Source organism: Ursus arctos, unplaced genomic scaffold, assembly GCF_023065955.2.
Source record: "Ursus arctos isolate Adak ecotype North America unplaced genomic scaffold, UrsArc2.0 scaffold_28, whole genome shotgun sequence".
NCBI lineage: Eukaryota > Metazoa > Chordata > Mammalia > Carnivora > Ursidae > Ursus > Ursus arctos.
In genome coordinates this window covers 33,813,960-33,830,361 of record NW_026622963.1, presented here as the reverse complement: position 1 = coordinate 33,830,361, position 16,402 = coordinate 33,813,960, and the positions used below count along the sequence as shown (strand labels likewise).

General features: G+C 58.8%; 1 protein-coding gene across 2 annotated transcripts; it reads left to right on the top strand.

Moving 5' to 3' along the window:
- The first annotated feature begins 564 nt into the window (after window positions 1-564).
- FES (FES proto-oncogene, tyrosine kinase) lies at window positions 565-10,378 on the top strand. Of its 2 annotated transcripts, XM_026510504.4 has the most exons (19): window positions 567-910; window positions 1,352-1,567; window positions 1,740-1,913; window positions 3,265-3,361; window positions 3,488-3,671; window positions 5,017-5,154; window positions 5,228-5,347; window positions 5,515-5,637; window positions 5,783-5,969; window positions 6,091-6,174; window positions 6,741-6,950; window positions 7,269-7,391; window positions 7,790-7,843; window positions 8,299-8,417; window positions 8,714-8,808; window positions 8,895-9,018; window positions 9,249-9,406; window positions 9,501-9,623; window positions 10,037-10,378. In XM_026510504.4, the coding sequence occupies exons 2-19, from the start codon at window positions 1,361-1,363 to the stop codon at window positions 10,177-10,179; spliced, it is 2,463 nt and encodes an 820-aa protein (XP_026366289.4). In that variant the 5' UTR covers window positions 567-910; window positions 1,352-1,360; the 3' UTR covers window positions 10,180-10,378. The 2 variants fall into 2 exon arrangements, with proteins under 2 accessions (XP_057159669.1, XP_026366289.4); XM_057303686.1 differs by having other exon boundaries at window positions 565-910; window positions 9,501-10,378.
- The last annotated feature ends 6,024 nt before the right edge of the window (window positions 10,379-16,402 follow it).

The following is a 16,402-nucleotide window of genomic DNA, read 5'->3' as shown; positions in this document are numbered from 1 at the left end:
GCTTGCCGTTTGCCTGTAGGTAGGCCCAAGTCAGGACTCTAAAGGCTGTCTCCCACCGAGTTCTAGGGCCTCCTTGGGGGAGCAGTGGGCTGTGGAAGGAGGCAGCAGCTGGGGACAAGCCCCAGGGCGTGGAACGTGGGAGCACCAAGAGTAGGACAAGCAGAGAGCTCCCACCCCCACAGGCCTGGTCTCCAATAGGGTGGTCCCCCTTGCTCAGGATCTCCCTTGGCTGTAGGGCTGAGGTCTATGGCGGGGCCTGACCGAACCAAGATAGGTGGTTGTTGCTGGCCGAGGTCCAGTCAGGAAACTCCATACCTGTCCCCTCCCCCACCCCAGCCCCTCCGCTGGCCCCGGCTTCCCTCGGGACAGGAAGCCCCTGCCTCGGGCCCGGGGAGTGGTGGCCGGTTCCCCAGACCGTGCCTGAGAAGGAGGCCTCTCCTCGGGGATATTAACTTGGAAATTTTATTCAAATGTTGGCTGGAGCCTGAGCTCTCCTTGGGGAATCCGATGGGGTGGGGAGGCCTGCAGCAGGCTTTCCCCTTCCCCTTCTGGGCCGCTCTGGCCGGGCGCCAGGCCCCCGCCGCGCCGCGGCCGCTTCCCCGCGCTCCCGGGCGCTGCCCAGGCCCTGGGGGCGCGGGCAGGCGGCTCTCCGCGCGGCCATTCTTCCCCGGCCCCCTCCTCCCTTCCGTTTCCGCGGCCGCGCGGCGCGCTGGGCAGGGGGGCCGGCAGGCGTCGGGGGCGCCGGCCCTGCCGCCCGCCCCTTCCCCTCGCCGGGCCCGCCCCGGCCGGCCAACTGAAACCGCGGCAGGAGGAAGCCGAAGCAGGAACTGGCCAGGGTCGCCCGGGCCGCAGTCGGACCGGAGTCGTACCGGAGGCGTCCTCGGCAGCCCCGGAGCAGCTGCCTGCGCGGGTAACTCCCGCCCCGAGCCCCAGGAGGCGCGGGCGGGCGCGGGGAAGTGGGGGGCGGCCACGGCCAGGGGTGCGGAGAGGGGGACACCCCCCCGGGTGGGGCGCGCGTGGCAGGGCAGGGGCCCGGCTGGGCTGTGGCTGCCTGGAGCCCGGTGGAGGGTCCTGGGCACGCGGAGCCCCTGGGCAGGGTGCCTGGGTGGAGGGCCTGGGGAGGGAGGGGTCCCCTGGCGCCAGGCCTTGGCCCGGACACGGGAAGCGGTGAGGGCCCGTCCCAGGCCAAGTTGCCGTTTTGGACCTATGGCTGCATTCCAGCAGGACAGGACCCCACCTCCTGTCTGTCTGCAGCTCCTCTTTGGGGGGCAGCCCCCAGCCTCCCCGGCTGGCCCCTCCGCCTCCAGCTGCTGCCTTCCCCAGTGGTGGGCTCTCCTCTCTCTGTCCCCAGGACGGCACCATGGGCTTCTCTTCGGAGCTGTGCAGCCCCCAGGGCCACGGGGCAGTGCAGCAGATGCAGGAGGCTGAGCTGCGGCTCTTGGAGGGCATGAGGAAGTGGATGGCCCAGCGTGTCAAGAGCGACAGGGAATACGCAGGGCTGCTGCACCACATGTCCCTGCAGGACAGCGGAGGCCGGGGCATCAGCCCCAATAGCCCCATCAGTCAGGTGGGGCTTCTGTGGGACCCTAGGCCTCCTCATCCCCTTCCTGTGGTGTCAGCTCTATCTGCCCGCCCCCTTCTTTTCCCGGAGCCCACTGGGGAGGGTTGGAGAATTGGCAGACCCTGGCTAGGGAGCCATTGTCCCCCTCTCCCTGTCTCGCCTGCCCCGTGTCATACAGTCCTGGGCAGAGATCACCAGCCAGACGGAGGGCCTGAGCCGGTTGCTGAGGCAGCACGCGGAGGATCTGAACTCAGGGCCCCTGAGCAAGCTGGGCCTGCTGATCCGGGAGCGGCAGCAGCTGCGCAAGACCTACAGCGAGCAGTGGCAGCAGCTGCAGCAGGAGCTCAGCAAGGTGGGCAGGCGGCCCTGGGCTCCACCTGGCCAGTGCTGCCCGAAGGCTGACACAGAAGGGGCTGGTTTTGCACAAGAGCCCCTGGATTCACGGGGGGGAAGTGCAAGTCCCTGACCGCAGGCCTGCCCCAGCTTCCGTCCCTCCTCCCGGCATGTGGGCTGGCCTGTAGCAAGGCCTCTCCTTGCATTTGCTATCACCTAACCTTGTGCCCAAGTAAAGTGCTGGGAGTCAAGGTGAGTGATGCAGCCATTGTCTGCAAAGCACGCAGGATCTGTGACCCACCTCCCACCCTGCACCGGCCGGCTCCGGGGCCCGTGAGGAGTCGGGGTTAGTCTGTCTGCTGTTGGCCTAGGCGGGCTCCTCGCAAGGCAGCAGTGTGGGCCGCTGACACAGAGGTGTGAAGTCCGCCCGCCTGCCTTTGAGCCCTGCCCTGCTGCTCGGGCTAGTGGCTGAGTGATCGGAGCTGTTTGGCTGGCTGCTCAGCCTCTGGATTCTGTGCTGGTCAGCACCCCTGCACCACACCCCTTCCACCTGCGCCAAACGCAGCCTTCCCGCGGACCCACAGCGGCCCCTGCTGGCCACTGTCTGCCCTCCGGCGCGCTCCCCAGAAGCGCATCTACTGTTCCTAAAAGCACCTGCTTTTAGGGGGTACTTTTACTGGAACCCAGCCATGCCCAGTTGTTCGTTTTCCTATTACCCGTGGCTCTTACAGAGCTGTAGTGGCAGAGCTGAGTGATTTCAACAGAGACTGTATGAGCCTAAAGTGCTTACCATCTGGCCCTTTGAGAAGTTCATCTCATCTTTCCATTAAGTTGTTATACCGACTGGGAAACTAAAGTTTAGAGGAAAGGGATGGAACTTACCCAAAGGATTCCAGTGCATAAACAGGGGAACTGGGTTAAGAACTTTGCTCTTGACCCTCCATTGTTCCTGCCACCAGGAACAGAATTTGCAGGACTTGGTGCAACGTGTAAATGTAGGGCCTCTTGTCAAAAAATTATGAAGAGTTTCAAGATGGCATCAAGAGAGCGTTAAACCAAGCCCAGGCCACACATGCCTGAGGCTGGGGCCTACCTGCCACCAGTTGCCACTCCAGGTCAAGGAGGGCCAGGTGTAGCCTGCCCAGCCCACCGCTCTGTCTCCCCCAGGGGCCTGTCCTTAAGCCAGTTCCTCTGATCTCACTTCAGCCACAGAGGTTGGGCCCCAGAGGCCTCCAGGCGCTTCTTGGAGGACAGACTTAGATGCGCGGCCTGCCAAGATGGTGGGACCCGTGCAGGGCTTCACCTCGGGCAGAATTGTCCTGCGCCCCCGGGGACCCGCTCCCCCACACCAGCCCCTCCTCTCTCCCCAGACCCACAACCAGGACATCGAGAAGCTGAAGAGCCAGTACCGAGTCCTGGCGCGGGACAGCGCCCAGGCCAGGCGCAAGTACCAGGAGGCCAGCAAAGGTGTGTGGCTTCCCTTCCTGGAAGAGAGGGCCTCCCGAGCCACCCCTGACCTGTCCACAGGGGCCCAGGGAGAGGGACCTGCCAGGCCTCTGTGCCGTCACCCACAGCCCCTCTCATCCCGGGCAGACAAGGACCGCGACAAGGCCAAGGACAAGTACGTGCGGAGCCTGTGGAAGCTCTTTGCGCACCACAACCGCTATGTGCTGGGCGTGCGGGCCGCGCAGCTGCACCACCAGCACCACCACCAGCTCATGCTCCCGGGCCTGCTGCAGTCGCTGCAGGACCTGCACCAGGAGATGGCCTGCATCCTGTAAGCGTGCTGCCCTGGTCACCCCTTCGCAGCCCCACAGCCCTGCCGGGCCCAGAGGCCCAGTCCAGAAAATCTAGGCCTGTGACAGCGGCCGCGCAGTCACAGGAGAACGGGCTCTGGGCCGAGGTTTGGAGCCTGTCAGCTTCTATCCGGATCACGTTATTCCAGGGTCCCGATTGTGAGGTTTCCTTGTGTTTATGGATCGCCGCTCTAGGCTCTGGGGTACGGCAGGGGACAATGGAGGCGAAAGCATCTGTCCTCTAGGATCTTTCATGGTGCTGGAGAGAAAAAAGAGAGCAACTTCCGTGGGTAGCACATGTGAGGCAGTAAGTGCTATGGAGAAAAATCAGACAAGGAAAGGCGATGGGAAGGCAGGGGCGGCGAGGCGGGCGGGGAGGAGGGACAGCTTTCAGTAGAGTGCTCTGGAAAAGCCTCAGAGGTACCAGAGCAAACCGAGCTGGGGGAGAGGGGATGGTTGGAGAAACACCGTTCCAGAAAGAGAAGGGCAGGTGCGTAGCCCCTGGGGTGGGAGAGTGCCTGAAATCCGGGAGCAGCAGCGCAGCCAGTGTAGCCCAGGCAGGGGGAGGGGAAGGCAGAGGCGGACGCGAGGCTGGCAGGGTCCAAGGCTTGGGGTGCTGCTGGGTGCTGGAGGGGCCAGCAGGCTGTTGTGAGGACGTGGGTGCTGCTGTGTTGAGAAGAGACTTGAGGGGACCAGGCCGAGGGCTGTTTCAGGAGTGCAGACCGCAGACCGCTGGGCCAGGGTGCTAGGTCCTGGGTGCACTGCCAAGGTGGGGTGAGGTGTGAGATGGAGTCCAGGGAAGATGGAGTTCCTGCTAACTTACTGGGACAGGTAGGGGAGAAACGGGTTCGGGAGACAAGAACAGGGGTTCGTGTTTCAATTCATGGAGTTAGGGTGTCTAAGGGACATCGAGCAGGACGTTTGCGTAGGTGCGTGGCTGCGTGAAGCTGGAGCTCGGGGAGGGCCTGGGACTGGACATGTAAGTGTAGGGCCCGCAGCACATTGGAACCCAGAGCCCCCGCCGTGGGGCTGGCTGCCCGGGACAGGCGCACCTGTGCTCCCATTTACTGAGCCGTTCATGTACACCTCATGTTCTGTCACTGGGTCCTTATCACAACTCCAGCGTCCCCATTATACACACCAGGAAGCAGAGATAAGGGAGACATTGAGTCACTTGCCTGTGGTCACTTGGCTGGCAAATGATGAGGGGGAGGGGGAGGGTCCGCCCCCTGGGCTGACTCCTCCAAACCCGGCGTCAGGGGCCCCGTGCCGCCCAACCCAACCCAGCCCGAGGCCCCATTGACCAGGGCTCCTGTCTGGGGGCAGGAAGGAGATCCTGCAGGAGTACCTGGAGATTAGCAGCCTGGTGCAGGACGAGGTGGCGGCCATTCACCTGGAGATGGCTGCAGCTGTGGCCCGCATCCAGCCCGAGACCGAGTACCAAGGCTTCCTGCGGCAGTATGGGTAAGCCCCTCCTTACTCCTGCTGGGCACCGGGTTTCTGGCCTGTTCACTGATGGCACACCGTCCCCCTGAAGGTCTGCACCTGACATCCCACCCTGTGTCACCTTTGATGAGTCCCTGCTCGAGGAGGGCGAACCGCTGGAGCCGGGGGAGCTGCAGCTCAACGAGCTGACCGTGGAGAGCGTGCAGCACACGTGCGTGCGGGCTGGGCACTGGGCCGGGCTCTGGGCCGGGGCGGCCGGGGGTGGCCAGGGGCGGACGCCGTCTCTGCAGAGCTATGGCCAGGGGGCCAGGCTTGCTTGGCTCTGCGGGGGCGCCTCGGAGGGGCACAGCTCTAACACTGCCCTCGCTTCGGGCACAGGCTGACCTCAGTGACAGATGAACTGGCTGTGGCCACCGAGACGGTGCTCAGCCGGCAGGAGGTGGTCACTCAGCTGCAGCGCGATCTCCGGAACGAGGAACAGAACACCCATCCCCGGGAGCGGTGAGCGGGTTCGCCCATAGCAGCCTCCTGGCCCACCCTCCCTCTCGCCCGCCGGCCGACCGGGCCGACCGGGCCGGCCGCTGGCTGCCAGCTACGGGCTGAGCCCCTCTCTCCACCCCCGCCTCCCGCCCGGCCCCACCTGCAGGGTGCAGCTGCTGGCCAAGAAGCAGGTGTTGCAAGAGGCGCTACAGGGGCTGCAGGTCGCTCTGTGCAGCCAGGCCAAGCTGCAGGCCCAGCAGGAGCTGCTGCAGGCCAAGCTGGGGCAGCTGGGCCCTGGCGAGCCCCCGCCCGTGCTGCTCCTGCAGGATGACCGCCACTCCACGTCATCCTCGGTGAGCTGCCTGCTGCTGCCCGCCGCCGCCAGCCTCGCCTGCCCGCCGGGGGCGCGTTCCTCATTGTTGCCCTCCCCCTCCCCAAGCCCGGCCACCCGCTGACGTCTGTCCCTGGCCTCAGGAGCAGGAGCGAGAAGGGGGAAGGACACCCACCCTGGAGATCCTTAAGAGCCACATTTCGGGAATCTTCCGCCCCAAGTTCTCGGTGAGTGGAGCCCAGCCTGGGCCCACATCTCTGCCCTTCTCTAAGGGGTGGGCCAGGCCATGGGTCTCTGACATGTACCCCCTAAGCCCCTCCTGCCAGGATGTCTGGGGTTGATCACTAGGTTGCCCCAGAGAGGAGGCTCTGCCCAGAGGAGACGGTTTTTCTCGGGGAGTCCCCGCCTTCCCTGGGATTCCAGATTGTGTATGTCCCCAGATCTTGCCAGCCAGCACCTCCTTCCTGTCCACCCCAATGCGTGCTGCAGCCTTGTTCCCCCCGGCTCTCCCTGCTCTGGGAGTAGTTGGGCAGCTGGGGCCTGGAGGAAAAGGCAGAAGCCTGGTTTGAGATCAGCCAGCCTGGGCTCCCCATCCCAGCTCTGCCTAGCACGAGCCTGGCTCAGTCTGTTGCTTGCTCCGGGGGCTCTAATGCCACGCACGTGGTTTGTGAGGACGAGGGGCATATAAGTGAGAGAGAGACAGACCCCCCCACCCCAGCTGACCCCCGTCTGTCCTGGTGGCCTCCCCTGGCAAACTGGCTGAATGACCCTTCCCCCTCCCCACCCCTGCCAGCTCCCTCCACCCCTGCAGCTCGTGCCAGAGGTGCAGAAGCCCCTGCATGAGCAGCTGTGGTACCATGGGGCCATCCCACGGGCAGAGGTGGCCGAGCTGCTGACACACTCCGGGGACTTCCTGGTGCGGGAGAGCCAGGGCAAGCAGGAGTACGTGCTGTCTGTGCTGTGGGATGGCCAGCCCCGGCACTTCATCATCCAGTCCACTGACGTGAGTGGGGCCTGGGCTCCGGCCTGCCCCACCCCGCCTCCCACTCCACGGGGGAATGGCCTTGGGAGGGGAGGAACTTGCTGCTACATCCGATGCTTCCTTGGCGGAGCTGAAACGGGCCATAGAGAGCATGCAGTCCGTGCAACAAGCTAGAGGCACCGTCTTCGGCGCGGGTCCTCCCCGGAGGAAGGCTCCAGGCCTGTGGCACGGCATCAGAGAGCACCTTCTCTGCCGGCTCTGCCTCCCGTCCCTCATCTCCCGGGGCTCAGGCCCTCCCAGCAGAGGAGGCCATTGACCCTGGGTTCCCCTGCCCTGCAGAACCTGTACCGACTGGAAGGGGACGGCTTTCCCAGCATCCCTTTGCTCATTGACCACCTGCTGCGCTCCCAGCAGCCCCTCACCAAGAAGAGTGGTATTGTCCTGAACAGGGCTGTGCCCAAGGTGAGCCTGTGCCCAGCCCCTCCCATGCCACCTATGCCACGCAGCGTCAGAGCAGGAAGGGTTTCCCAGGTTCCTGTCTCTATACAGGGGCACAGCGTGATTCCTCACTCCTCGGGGCCAGCTTCCCTCCAGGTTTGGAATCTCAAGGCCACACCCATTCCATGGGACGCACACATACACGCAGGCAGAGCTGATAGTCCCTCAGTTAGGGCACCCGCCTTGTCCCCAAAGTCCTCTAAGTGTGATCCTGATACCGTCCAACGCCCATTTTTCAGACCAACAAACCGAGGTGCTAAGAAATGAAAAACATAGCATTGGTGGGGGGTGTCTGGTCCCTTGCAGGGCCCAGAACCCATTCCCCTCACTGACTTCCAACCCGCCACCCCCTCCTTCCCCAGGACAAGTGGGTGCTAAACCACGAGGACCTGGTGCTGGGTGAGCAGATTGGGCGGGTGAGTTGAGTGCTGCACCAGCCTCCTGGCTGCCTGATCTTTCCCTCCCCTACTTCCCCTGGCACCCCCGACGCCCCCTCACCCCACCCAGGCCTTTTCTCCTTAGGGAAGCGGTACGCTCTGTTCACACATGAGCTATAAAATACCTGCTAAGGAAAAAAGTCACTCTCTTAAGAATCGGAATGGTTTTTCAACCTAAGTGAAAGAGATTTGGGGGTTTTCTGTGTCACTTCTCCCTGTGAATATGGCAAGTCAGAGGTAACCTTTTCTGCCTATCCCGTGCGCACCCTCTTGGCTCCCCCAGCCAGGGGGTAAATCTCCTGTGGAGCATAGCTGAGCAGTCCGAGCGTGGGGGCCGGGAGGGGCGGGTGGGGACAAGATGAGGACAGGTGTCCAGCAGTGAAGAAGAGGACCACGGTCCAGGGACGACTGGTAGGAGCCTGAGACCCTTTCAGGGGAACTTTGGCGAAGTGTTCAGTGGACGCCTGCGGGCCGACAACACTCTGGTGGCGGTGAAGTCTTGTCGAGAGACACTTCCCCCTGACCTCAAGGCCAAGTTTCTACAGGAAGCGAGGTAGGTGGTGAAGTAACGATCCCACAGTTCCACACACAAAGGGTTTTCTCTGTGTGTGGCCTGAGGTAAAGTGCTTGACTTAACCCTCATGCCCCGTCCCCCATACCGTGCAGGTGGTACCCCCCACTTAGTGCCGAGGGGGAGAGGCTCCGTGACCCACCCGAGGTCACACGGCCAGGTCTGCTGGCCTCAGAGGCCACGCTCTCCTCTTCTGGGGCCTTCTCCCATCCTCCCTCGGGCTCCCTGGGGCTCCCGGGGCTCCCCGAGGTGGGCTTCTAAGCGGCGGTGCCCTCCAGGATCCTGAAGCAGTACAGCCACCCCAACATCGTGCGCCTCATCGGCGTCTGCACCCAGAAGCAGCCCGTCTACATCGTCATGGAGCTCGTGCAGGGTGAGCGGAGGAAGCCGGTGCCCCGCGGGGGTCGGGTGGGGGGGCTGCTGCCCGAGCTCACCCGGGCTTCCCCTGCCCACCCCCAGGGGGCGACTTCCTGACCTTCCTGCGGACTGAGGGCTCCCGCCTGAGGATGAAGACCCTGCTGCAGATGGTGGGGGACGCGGCCGCGGGCATGGAGTACCTGGAGAGCAAGTGCTGCATCCACCGGTGAGCCGGGCCCCCCCCCCCCCCCCGCAGGGCCTCCCCGCCCCCTGCCCCCGGCGCCAGGCCTCGCTGGCACCCTGCCCCTGCCCTCGGGCCAGACACGTGCTCCAGACCTGGCAGCTGCCTATCCCTGTGAGCCAGGAGACCCAGGGGTGGGGCGCAGCTTTGTCCCTAGCTGTGCCCGGAGCGCCGGGCCAGGCAGGTGCCGCACAGATGCTGTCCTGCCCACCCAGGGACCTGGCGGCCCGGAACTGCCTAGTGACGGAGAAGAACGTCCTCAAGATCAGTGACTTCGGGATGTCCCGGGAGGAAGCCGATGGGATCTATGCAGCCTCGGGGGGCCTCCGACAAGTCCCCGTGAAGTGGACAGCCCCGGAGGCGCTTAACTACGGTACCTGGGCCTTACGCAGTCCGGCGGCCCGGAGGCCAGGCCTGCACTCTGGCCAGCTGACGTGGCCGGCCCGCTCACGCCTCCCTCCCTGCAGGACGCTACTCCTCTGAGAGCGACGTGTGGAGCTTCGGGATCTTGCTCTGGGAGACCTTCAGCCTGGGGGCCTCCCCCTACCCCAACCTCAGCAATCAGCAGACCCGGGAATTTGTGGAAAAGGGTAAGGCATCCCCGCACGTGGCCGCGTCAGAGCCACACCGCCTCCCCAGGGCCCGGCCAGGCTCCCCCGGGTCCCCTGACGGCCCCACAGGGCAGAGCAAGAGTCCTCCTGTAGCTGCCGCCGCCGAGCCAGCCCCCTTTTGTGCCAGGCCGGCGTAGCTCACTTCCCCTTCACAGCGAGGGCGAGGGCTGAACACGTCCCTTCTACAGACCCAACGAACAGGCTTGCAGAGGCTCACCGGCTGGCCCACGGTGGGACCGAGGTCAGAACCTCTGTGAGCCTGGGGCCCTGGAAGAGCGGCGCCCTGAGAACGGTGCCTCTTCATAAGCAGCCCCCTCTGCTCCCCGAATGCCCCCGAGGCTGCCGGTCCCCGGCCTCTCCTCACAGCTGGCGTGCGGTGCCCGTCCCCACAGGGGGCCGCCTGCCCTGCCCGGAGCTGTGCCCCGACGCCGTGTTCAGGCTCATGGAGCAGTGCTGGGCCTACGAGCCCGGGCAGCGGCCCAGCTTCAGCGCCATCTACCAGGAGCTGCAGAGCATCCGCAAGCGGCATCGGTGAGGCCGGGCCCCTTCTCAAGCCGAGATCCTACCTGCACGTGGTCTGGCCCACGCCGTCGGAGGGCTCGTCCCCGTCCTGGCCCCCGGCCACTGGTATCCATGCTGCCGGCAGCCATGTAGCTCCGGTCGGCCGTGCCGTCCGGCGCCTGCCGGGCCTTCCCCTTCCAGGCGGGGCTAATAAAACCACTTGTGCCCACTGAGTGCTCGTGGCGTGCGCGCTCCTCCGGAGGGCAGGTGCGAGGAGGGATGGGGCCCGTGCCGGGGCCGCGGGGAAGGGGGAGGACAGGCAGTGTTCGCCGGGCAGAGCTGACGCAGCCCCGGGATGCGAGCCACGGGGAAGAGGGAGATGATTCACAGGCTTCTGACGCGTGGCAGGGTCTTTCCTGAAAGAGGGTCACAGGCAGAGGAGCAGAGCTGCGGGAAGAGTGGGGAGTTTGGAGACGTTGCCTTTCAGGGGCCTGTGGGGACGTAGGTGTGACAGAGACGTGGAGAAGCCCAGATGGAGGCAAAGGCTGGCCACTGACGGTGGAAAGTCATTAGCCGACAAAGGTTAGGGAGTAGCTGATGCCATGATGTGTGCGACAGTCCTCAGAGATTCAGGGGAGAGGGGAGGGGGGTCAGGGAAAGTGAGTTTCCCTGAAAGGGGACGGGGTGACTGAAGAGAAGGAACATGCTTCCCAGGGAATTCACCCGTCAAGACAAGTCTACTGAGCAATGGGGTAGCAGAGCGGGGAGCCCTCAGCTCCTCCTCTAAGCCTAGAAAGGGCCCCCCGAAATCTATAAAATCATCAGAAACTTTCCCAGCAGCTCCAGAGAAGGGCAAGAAGACAAAGAGTTGTGAACAAACTGAAAGACAGAAACCAGGAAACATCCCTCGCCCCAAAGAACAAGGCAACAAGAGCTTTGAGGTAAAATGGCCATCCCTCAAGAAAGCCGAGGAAGTAGTTCACATTTATTTTTGAAGGAGATAAAAACACTGTAACTGGTGTAAATAAGAGGAAATCAAGTTAGAGTGCGATTAAGAAAAAATACTAAGAAGTCTTTATCAGGGGAAGTGATAAAAAGCAGAACCAAGGAACTTCTGCTTCTGGGTCGGATGTGGTAGGTCTCCACAGGCCACTGCTCCCGTTGAAACAGAAGGAAACGAGATGGAAATCATCTTTTTAATTTAAAAAAAATTTTTTTTAAGATCTTATTTATTTATTTCTGAGAGACAGAGCGAGTGAGCACAAGCAGGGGGAATGGCGGGCAGAGGGAGAGGGAGAAGCAGGTTTCCCGCTGAGCGGGGAGCCTGATGCGGGGCTCTATCCCAGGACCCCAGGATCATGACCCAAGCTGAAGGCTGAAGGCAGATTCTTAACCAACTGAGCCACCCAGGCACCCTAAAAATCATCCTTTTTAAAGAGAATGAGGACTGGTGGGAGGAATAAGGATCAGATGAACAAAATTTCCAGGGGGAGAGACCCACCGAGGTTAACTGATGATAGGTGGTTATTTTCTTCTCCGAGACGCTCGTTGATTTGGGGCATCTCCAGTGACCAGCATTGTCCTGAACAGGGACATTCTACTGGGGAAAAGAGAAACGAATAGTTTGTGGTTCTTACGGGGACCGTGTTGAGGGTTGGGCACTAGAGGAGCCTGGAATGCCAAGCCAGTTTCCCCCATGGAACATTTGCTGCGTTCTGGAGCACTGTGGGCAGCTGAGCACTGGCTGGGCTGGAAAGGCAAGTCCCAGAGTCTTGCAGTGTTTAGAGAGAGAGGGGCTGAAACAATGACTAGTCTCCCCCCTTAGGATATTGGCCAGATTTTGAGCCTGGGTGGTTTGGGAGGCTGAAGAGCTAACCTCAAAACCTCAAAAGAGTACTTGAAGGACTAGGGAGATAGAGGCTGGCTAGGCTTTCAACCCCAAATCCAAGAGGGCTACTCCTAAGGGACAGGGACAATCCAGAAAAGGATTGAGTATTACCAGAACTATAGCTCTGCCCCAACTCAGCTCAATGCTTGATTACATTGAGGTGACTGGCTCCCCTGGGATGGGGGATAAGGGAGAGGAATTACATAGTCTGAAGTCCTACTCTTCTTTTTTTTCTTTTTTAAGGTTATTATATATATATATATTTAAATTTTAATTCCGGTATAGTTAACATAGTGTTAAATTGGTTTCAAGTATACAATATAGTGATTTAATAATTCTATATATTATTCAGTGTTCCTCAATCTACCCTTCTTTTATACCCAACATGCAACCTCCTATTAGAAATTATAAAACACGCACAAAGGGGGGTAGAAAATGGAGCCAATAAACAAGAGAAAAAAGAAACAATAGAAGCAGACCCACAGATGATCCCGATATTGGAGTTGACAGACAAGGACTTAAAAGTAACTATGATTAATATATTAACTCCAAAAAAGACAAATGGGTACAAATATAGAGAATTTCAGCAGGACTGAATCTATTTAAAAAGAACCAACGGAGCAGGTAGAACTGAAAAGTGCTATCTCTGGGATTATGTGCTCCTGCATGGGTTTTATAAAGATTCATAGGACTGAAGGGTAAAGTCACAACCATAGGGATTGGACACAGCAAAGGACAGAATTTGTGAACTTGAAGATAGATTAATAGAAGGTATCTAAACTGAGATACAGGGAGAGAAAAAATAAAAGAATGGAGAAAGCAGGGGCACCTGGGTGGCTCAGTTGGTTAAGCATCCAACTCTTGATTTCAGCTCAGGTCGTGTTCTCCGGGTCCTGGGATATAGCCCTGCACTGGGATCCGTGCTCAGCAGGGAGTCTGCTTAAGGATTCTTTTTCCCTCTCTATCTGCCCCTCCCCTCCCCCCTCTCAAATAAAAAAAAAAAATCTTAAAAAAAAAAAAAAGGAATGGAGAAAGCAGAGCCTAAGAAACATACGAGATTCCAGTATATGAGTGCTGGGAATTCCAGAAGGAGAGCAAAGTTAGGACCAGAATAAATTGGAAATGACCCAAATGTCTGTATGGCCATAAGGAAGAACAGACCACTGGTGCACGCACCAACATTGACAAACCTCAAAGACATGTTGAGGAAAGAAGCCAGACGTCAAAAAGTGCATTTTTATGATTCTATTTTATGAAGTTCAAGAACAGGCAAAACTAAGCTATAGAAGTCAGCCTCGTGGTTGGGTCTGAGGCGTACTGACGGGCGGAGGTGTGAGTGCAGGGTCACAGCCCCACCCCAGTATCCTTACAACTTTGCACGTCTCTACGTAGGCTGAGTAGGCGGGGCTGGAGGTGTCTGACTTGAGTCCTGACAGAAGGCACTACAATTCCTCCTGGAGCAGGGGGCCCTAAGCAGCCTGGTGAGGAGCCTCCGCATCTGTGGAGACCACCACGAGCGAGGCCATCCCTCTCCCCTCCCTCTAGTGTCGGTTGAGGGCAGGGCTCTTCACCTGCCCCCCCCTCCTTGTAGAGAGCAGCCTGAGGCCGTGTAGCTGTTTGGCTATAGTTCAGAGTTGGCTCCCTGACCACAGAGTGACTTACCACCAGACCTCCTGTCCTCATCCCTCCTGTCCCTCCAGTTCGATGTCATCCTGTGGAACCAGGGGTGTGAGAAGTTGGTACCATGCTGCTGTCTGTGAGTTAAAAGCTGTCTGGATCCACTGGGGCTTGTCGTCTCCTTCCTGGCTGAGTCTATGACGTGAGGCAGCCTATGAGCCTTGTGACTGCAACAGTGACCGCTGTGGCCCTGTTAGCCTCCACGCTGCACTCAGGCACTGCCTGACCCCCTGACCAATCTGGCACTTACTGTGGGGCTAAGGCCACAATCCCTCTTTGGAGAAGAGACAGGGCTCTACGGACTGTCAGGTCAAGTACGGGAGAGAGCTCTGCCTCACTTCGTGTCCACCTCGTGCTGACGTGTGTGCTGACATCAGAGACAGGTATCTTTGACCATCATCCCTGATCCCAAATGAGTTCCATGAGTGTTGGGTTTTGTTTTGTTTTAAGATTCTATTTTTAAGTAATCTCTACATCCAACATGGGGCTCGAACTCACAACCGCAAGATCAAGAGTCACATGCTCTACCGATTGAGCCAGCCAGGAGCCCCATCCATTGGTGTTTAGAGTTAGAAGCCAAAGAGGGAGTTTCTTGCAGAGCTGAAGAAAGCACATAGCAATTATTGCTCACCCTCCTACTGTGACTACAGATAGGACCCTACCTGGTGATCAAGGGCAGTCCGCCACTCCGAAATGCACTGGGACCCACTCTTACAATGAGTGAGAAAGGAGGGAAGTTAGAGATTTGAACAGAAGTCCAGTGAAACCATAGAGGCATGGCTCATCTGACTAGCAAATGAGGGTACTACGCAAGGTCCACAGGCTGACAAGGAATGGAAGTCATTCGGTACTTCACAACTGACCCCATGCTCCAAGACCCCTGGCTGCAACCATTCTGGCCAATGTCATGGATGTGGAGGAGAAAATAAAAAGATAAATCAGGGCTTGTGCAGTGGGTCTTCACAGCTGTAATGAAATGGTGGCCTATCCAAGATGAATTCTTGTCACCTCAGCCTGGATTCATAATGGAGATCATGAGTGCCCAGATAACAAAAAAGTCACCCAGAGTCAGCTCGAACATTTGCTCGACACCACCAAGCTACGGGAGAAATGGAGCCTTCTCCTGTTCTCTGAGGATGTCTCTGGGAAACTATTCAGCTACCACATGATAATTTTTCCAGAAAAGAAGCCTTGGCAAAGGCCAAGATAATGCGCCCCAGGCCAAGGTAGCAGGGAGAAACAGGCCATTTAGACCTGGCTACTGTGCCGGGGTTCCCAAAAGAGGAAAGTGATAATCTTACTGTGACAAAAAGTCTCTCTGGTTATCACGCCACGGGACTTAAGATGTGGGCCGTAACTGGGCCAGCTTTGGCGTGTCCTGTGAGCAGACAGGAAAGACACCAAGAAAGCCCTGACCTCCCTGCTGAGATTTGTGCTGTTCAGACTGTGGTTTGACCCAACACTCTGCACTATTCTTGACCCCCTTCATAGACAAACTGGGTTTGGAGGCCAAGGTCCTTTCATCCCCAGGGGAGACCAGGGGCCCTATGCAGTGGTCAAAGTGAATCAGAAAACTGAGAGCGACGAAAATTCACAAAGCCTCTCAGGCCTCCTGTGGGCCGCTGTGATACTGGGACATACCCACAGGCATGGCTGAAAGCTTACCCTTACTAGATTTGGACCAATTGAACACTGGATTGCCATAGTTTTGGGGTGCGCCCTTTTGACCCAACGCACACCCAAGTGGTTGTGACAAATACTGTTGAGTGTATTGTGGAAGTTTTGAGTATGTGTGTTACCGTCTCTTGATTGCAAGGGATGTTCCTGATAGGGAAGTGTCACGATCAGGATACTGGTCATTAGGATAGGGGACAAGTGGTCACCTCTTCTAATGGAGCCGAATGGTTACCCTGAAGCAGAGCAGGATAGGGGGATGAGGAGGGCGATTACTGTCTCGATAAAGGAACTAGTAGATTTAAGGGGCTCAAGGACCTGATATGTCCTTATAATAGCCCTGAGTGGCACTAACAAAGGCCAATTGCCTGCGGAGCCTCACAGATTATTATAAGTCACAGAGCTCATGGCACAGGCTGTAGACACCTGGGATGCGGTGGTGGACATTGCTCGCCAATGCGCTTTTTAGCATCCCACTACATCCAAAGATGGAAATCATCTTGCCTTCATTGGCTTGGGTTATAATACACCTTTACAGCGATGCCATGGGACTACCTGAATTCCCCTGTGATTTGCTGCCAATCCTAACTCCTGTAGGAAGAGCATATGACAACAGATTGCGTGGAACACATGTCCCTGTTCACAACCCACGGGAAAGCATAACGGTTATCTTGTGTGTCCATTTGGCTGAACCATGGTGCCCAGATACATGGTCAAACATTATTCTGGATGTTGCTGTGAAGGCTTTTTTTAGCTGTGATTGACATTTAAATTGATGGTCTCTGAGTAAAGCAAATTTCCCTCCATAATGTGGGTAGACCTTATCCAATCAGCCGAAACCCTGCAGAGAACAGGAGACTGACCTCCCCCAATCAAGAGGGAATTCAGCAGATGGCCTTTGGACTTGAACGGCAACATTGGCTCTTCCGTGGGTCTTCAGCCTCACAGCCTTCAGACTTGAAGTATATTATTAGCACTTCTGCCCTTTGACCATGAACATCAGTGGAACCAACAAGCT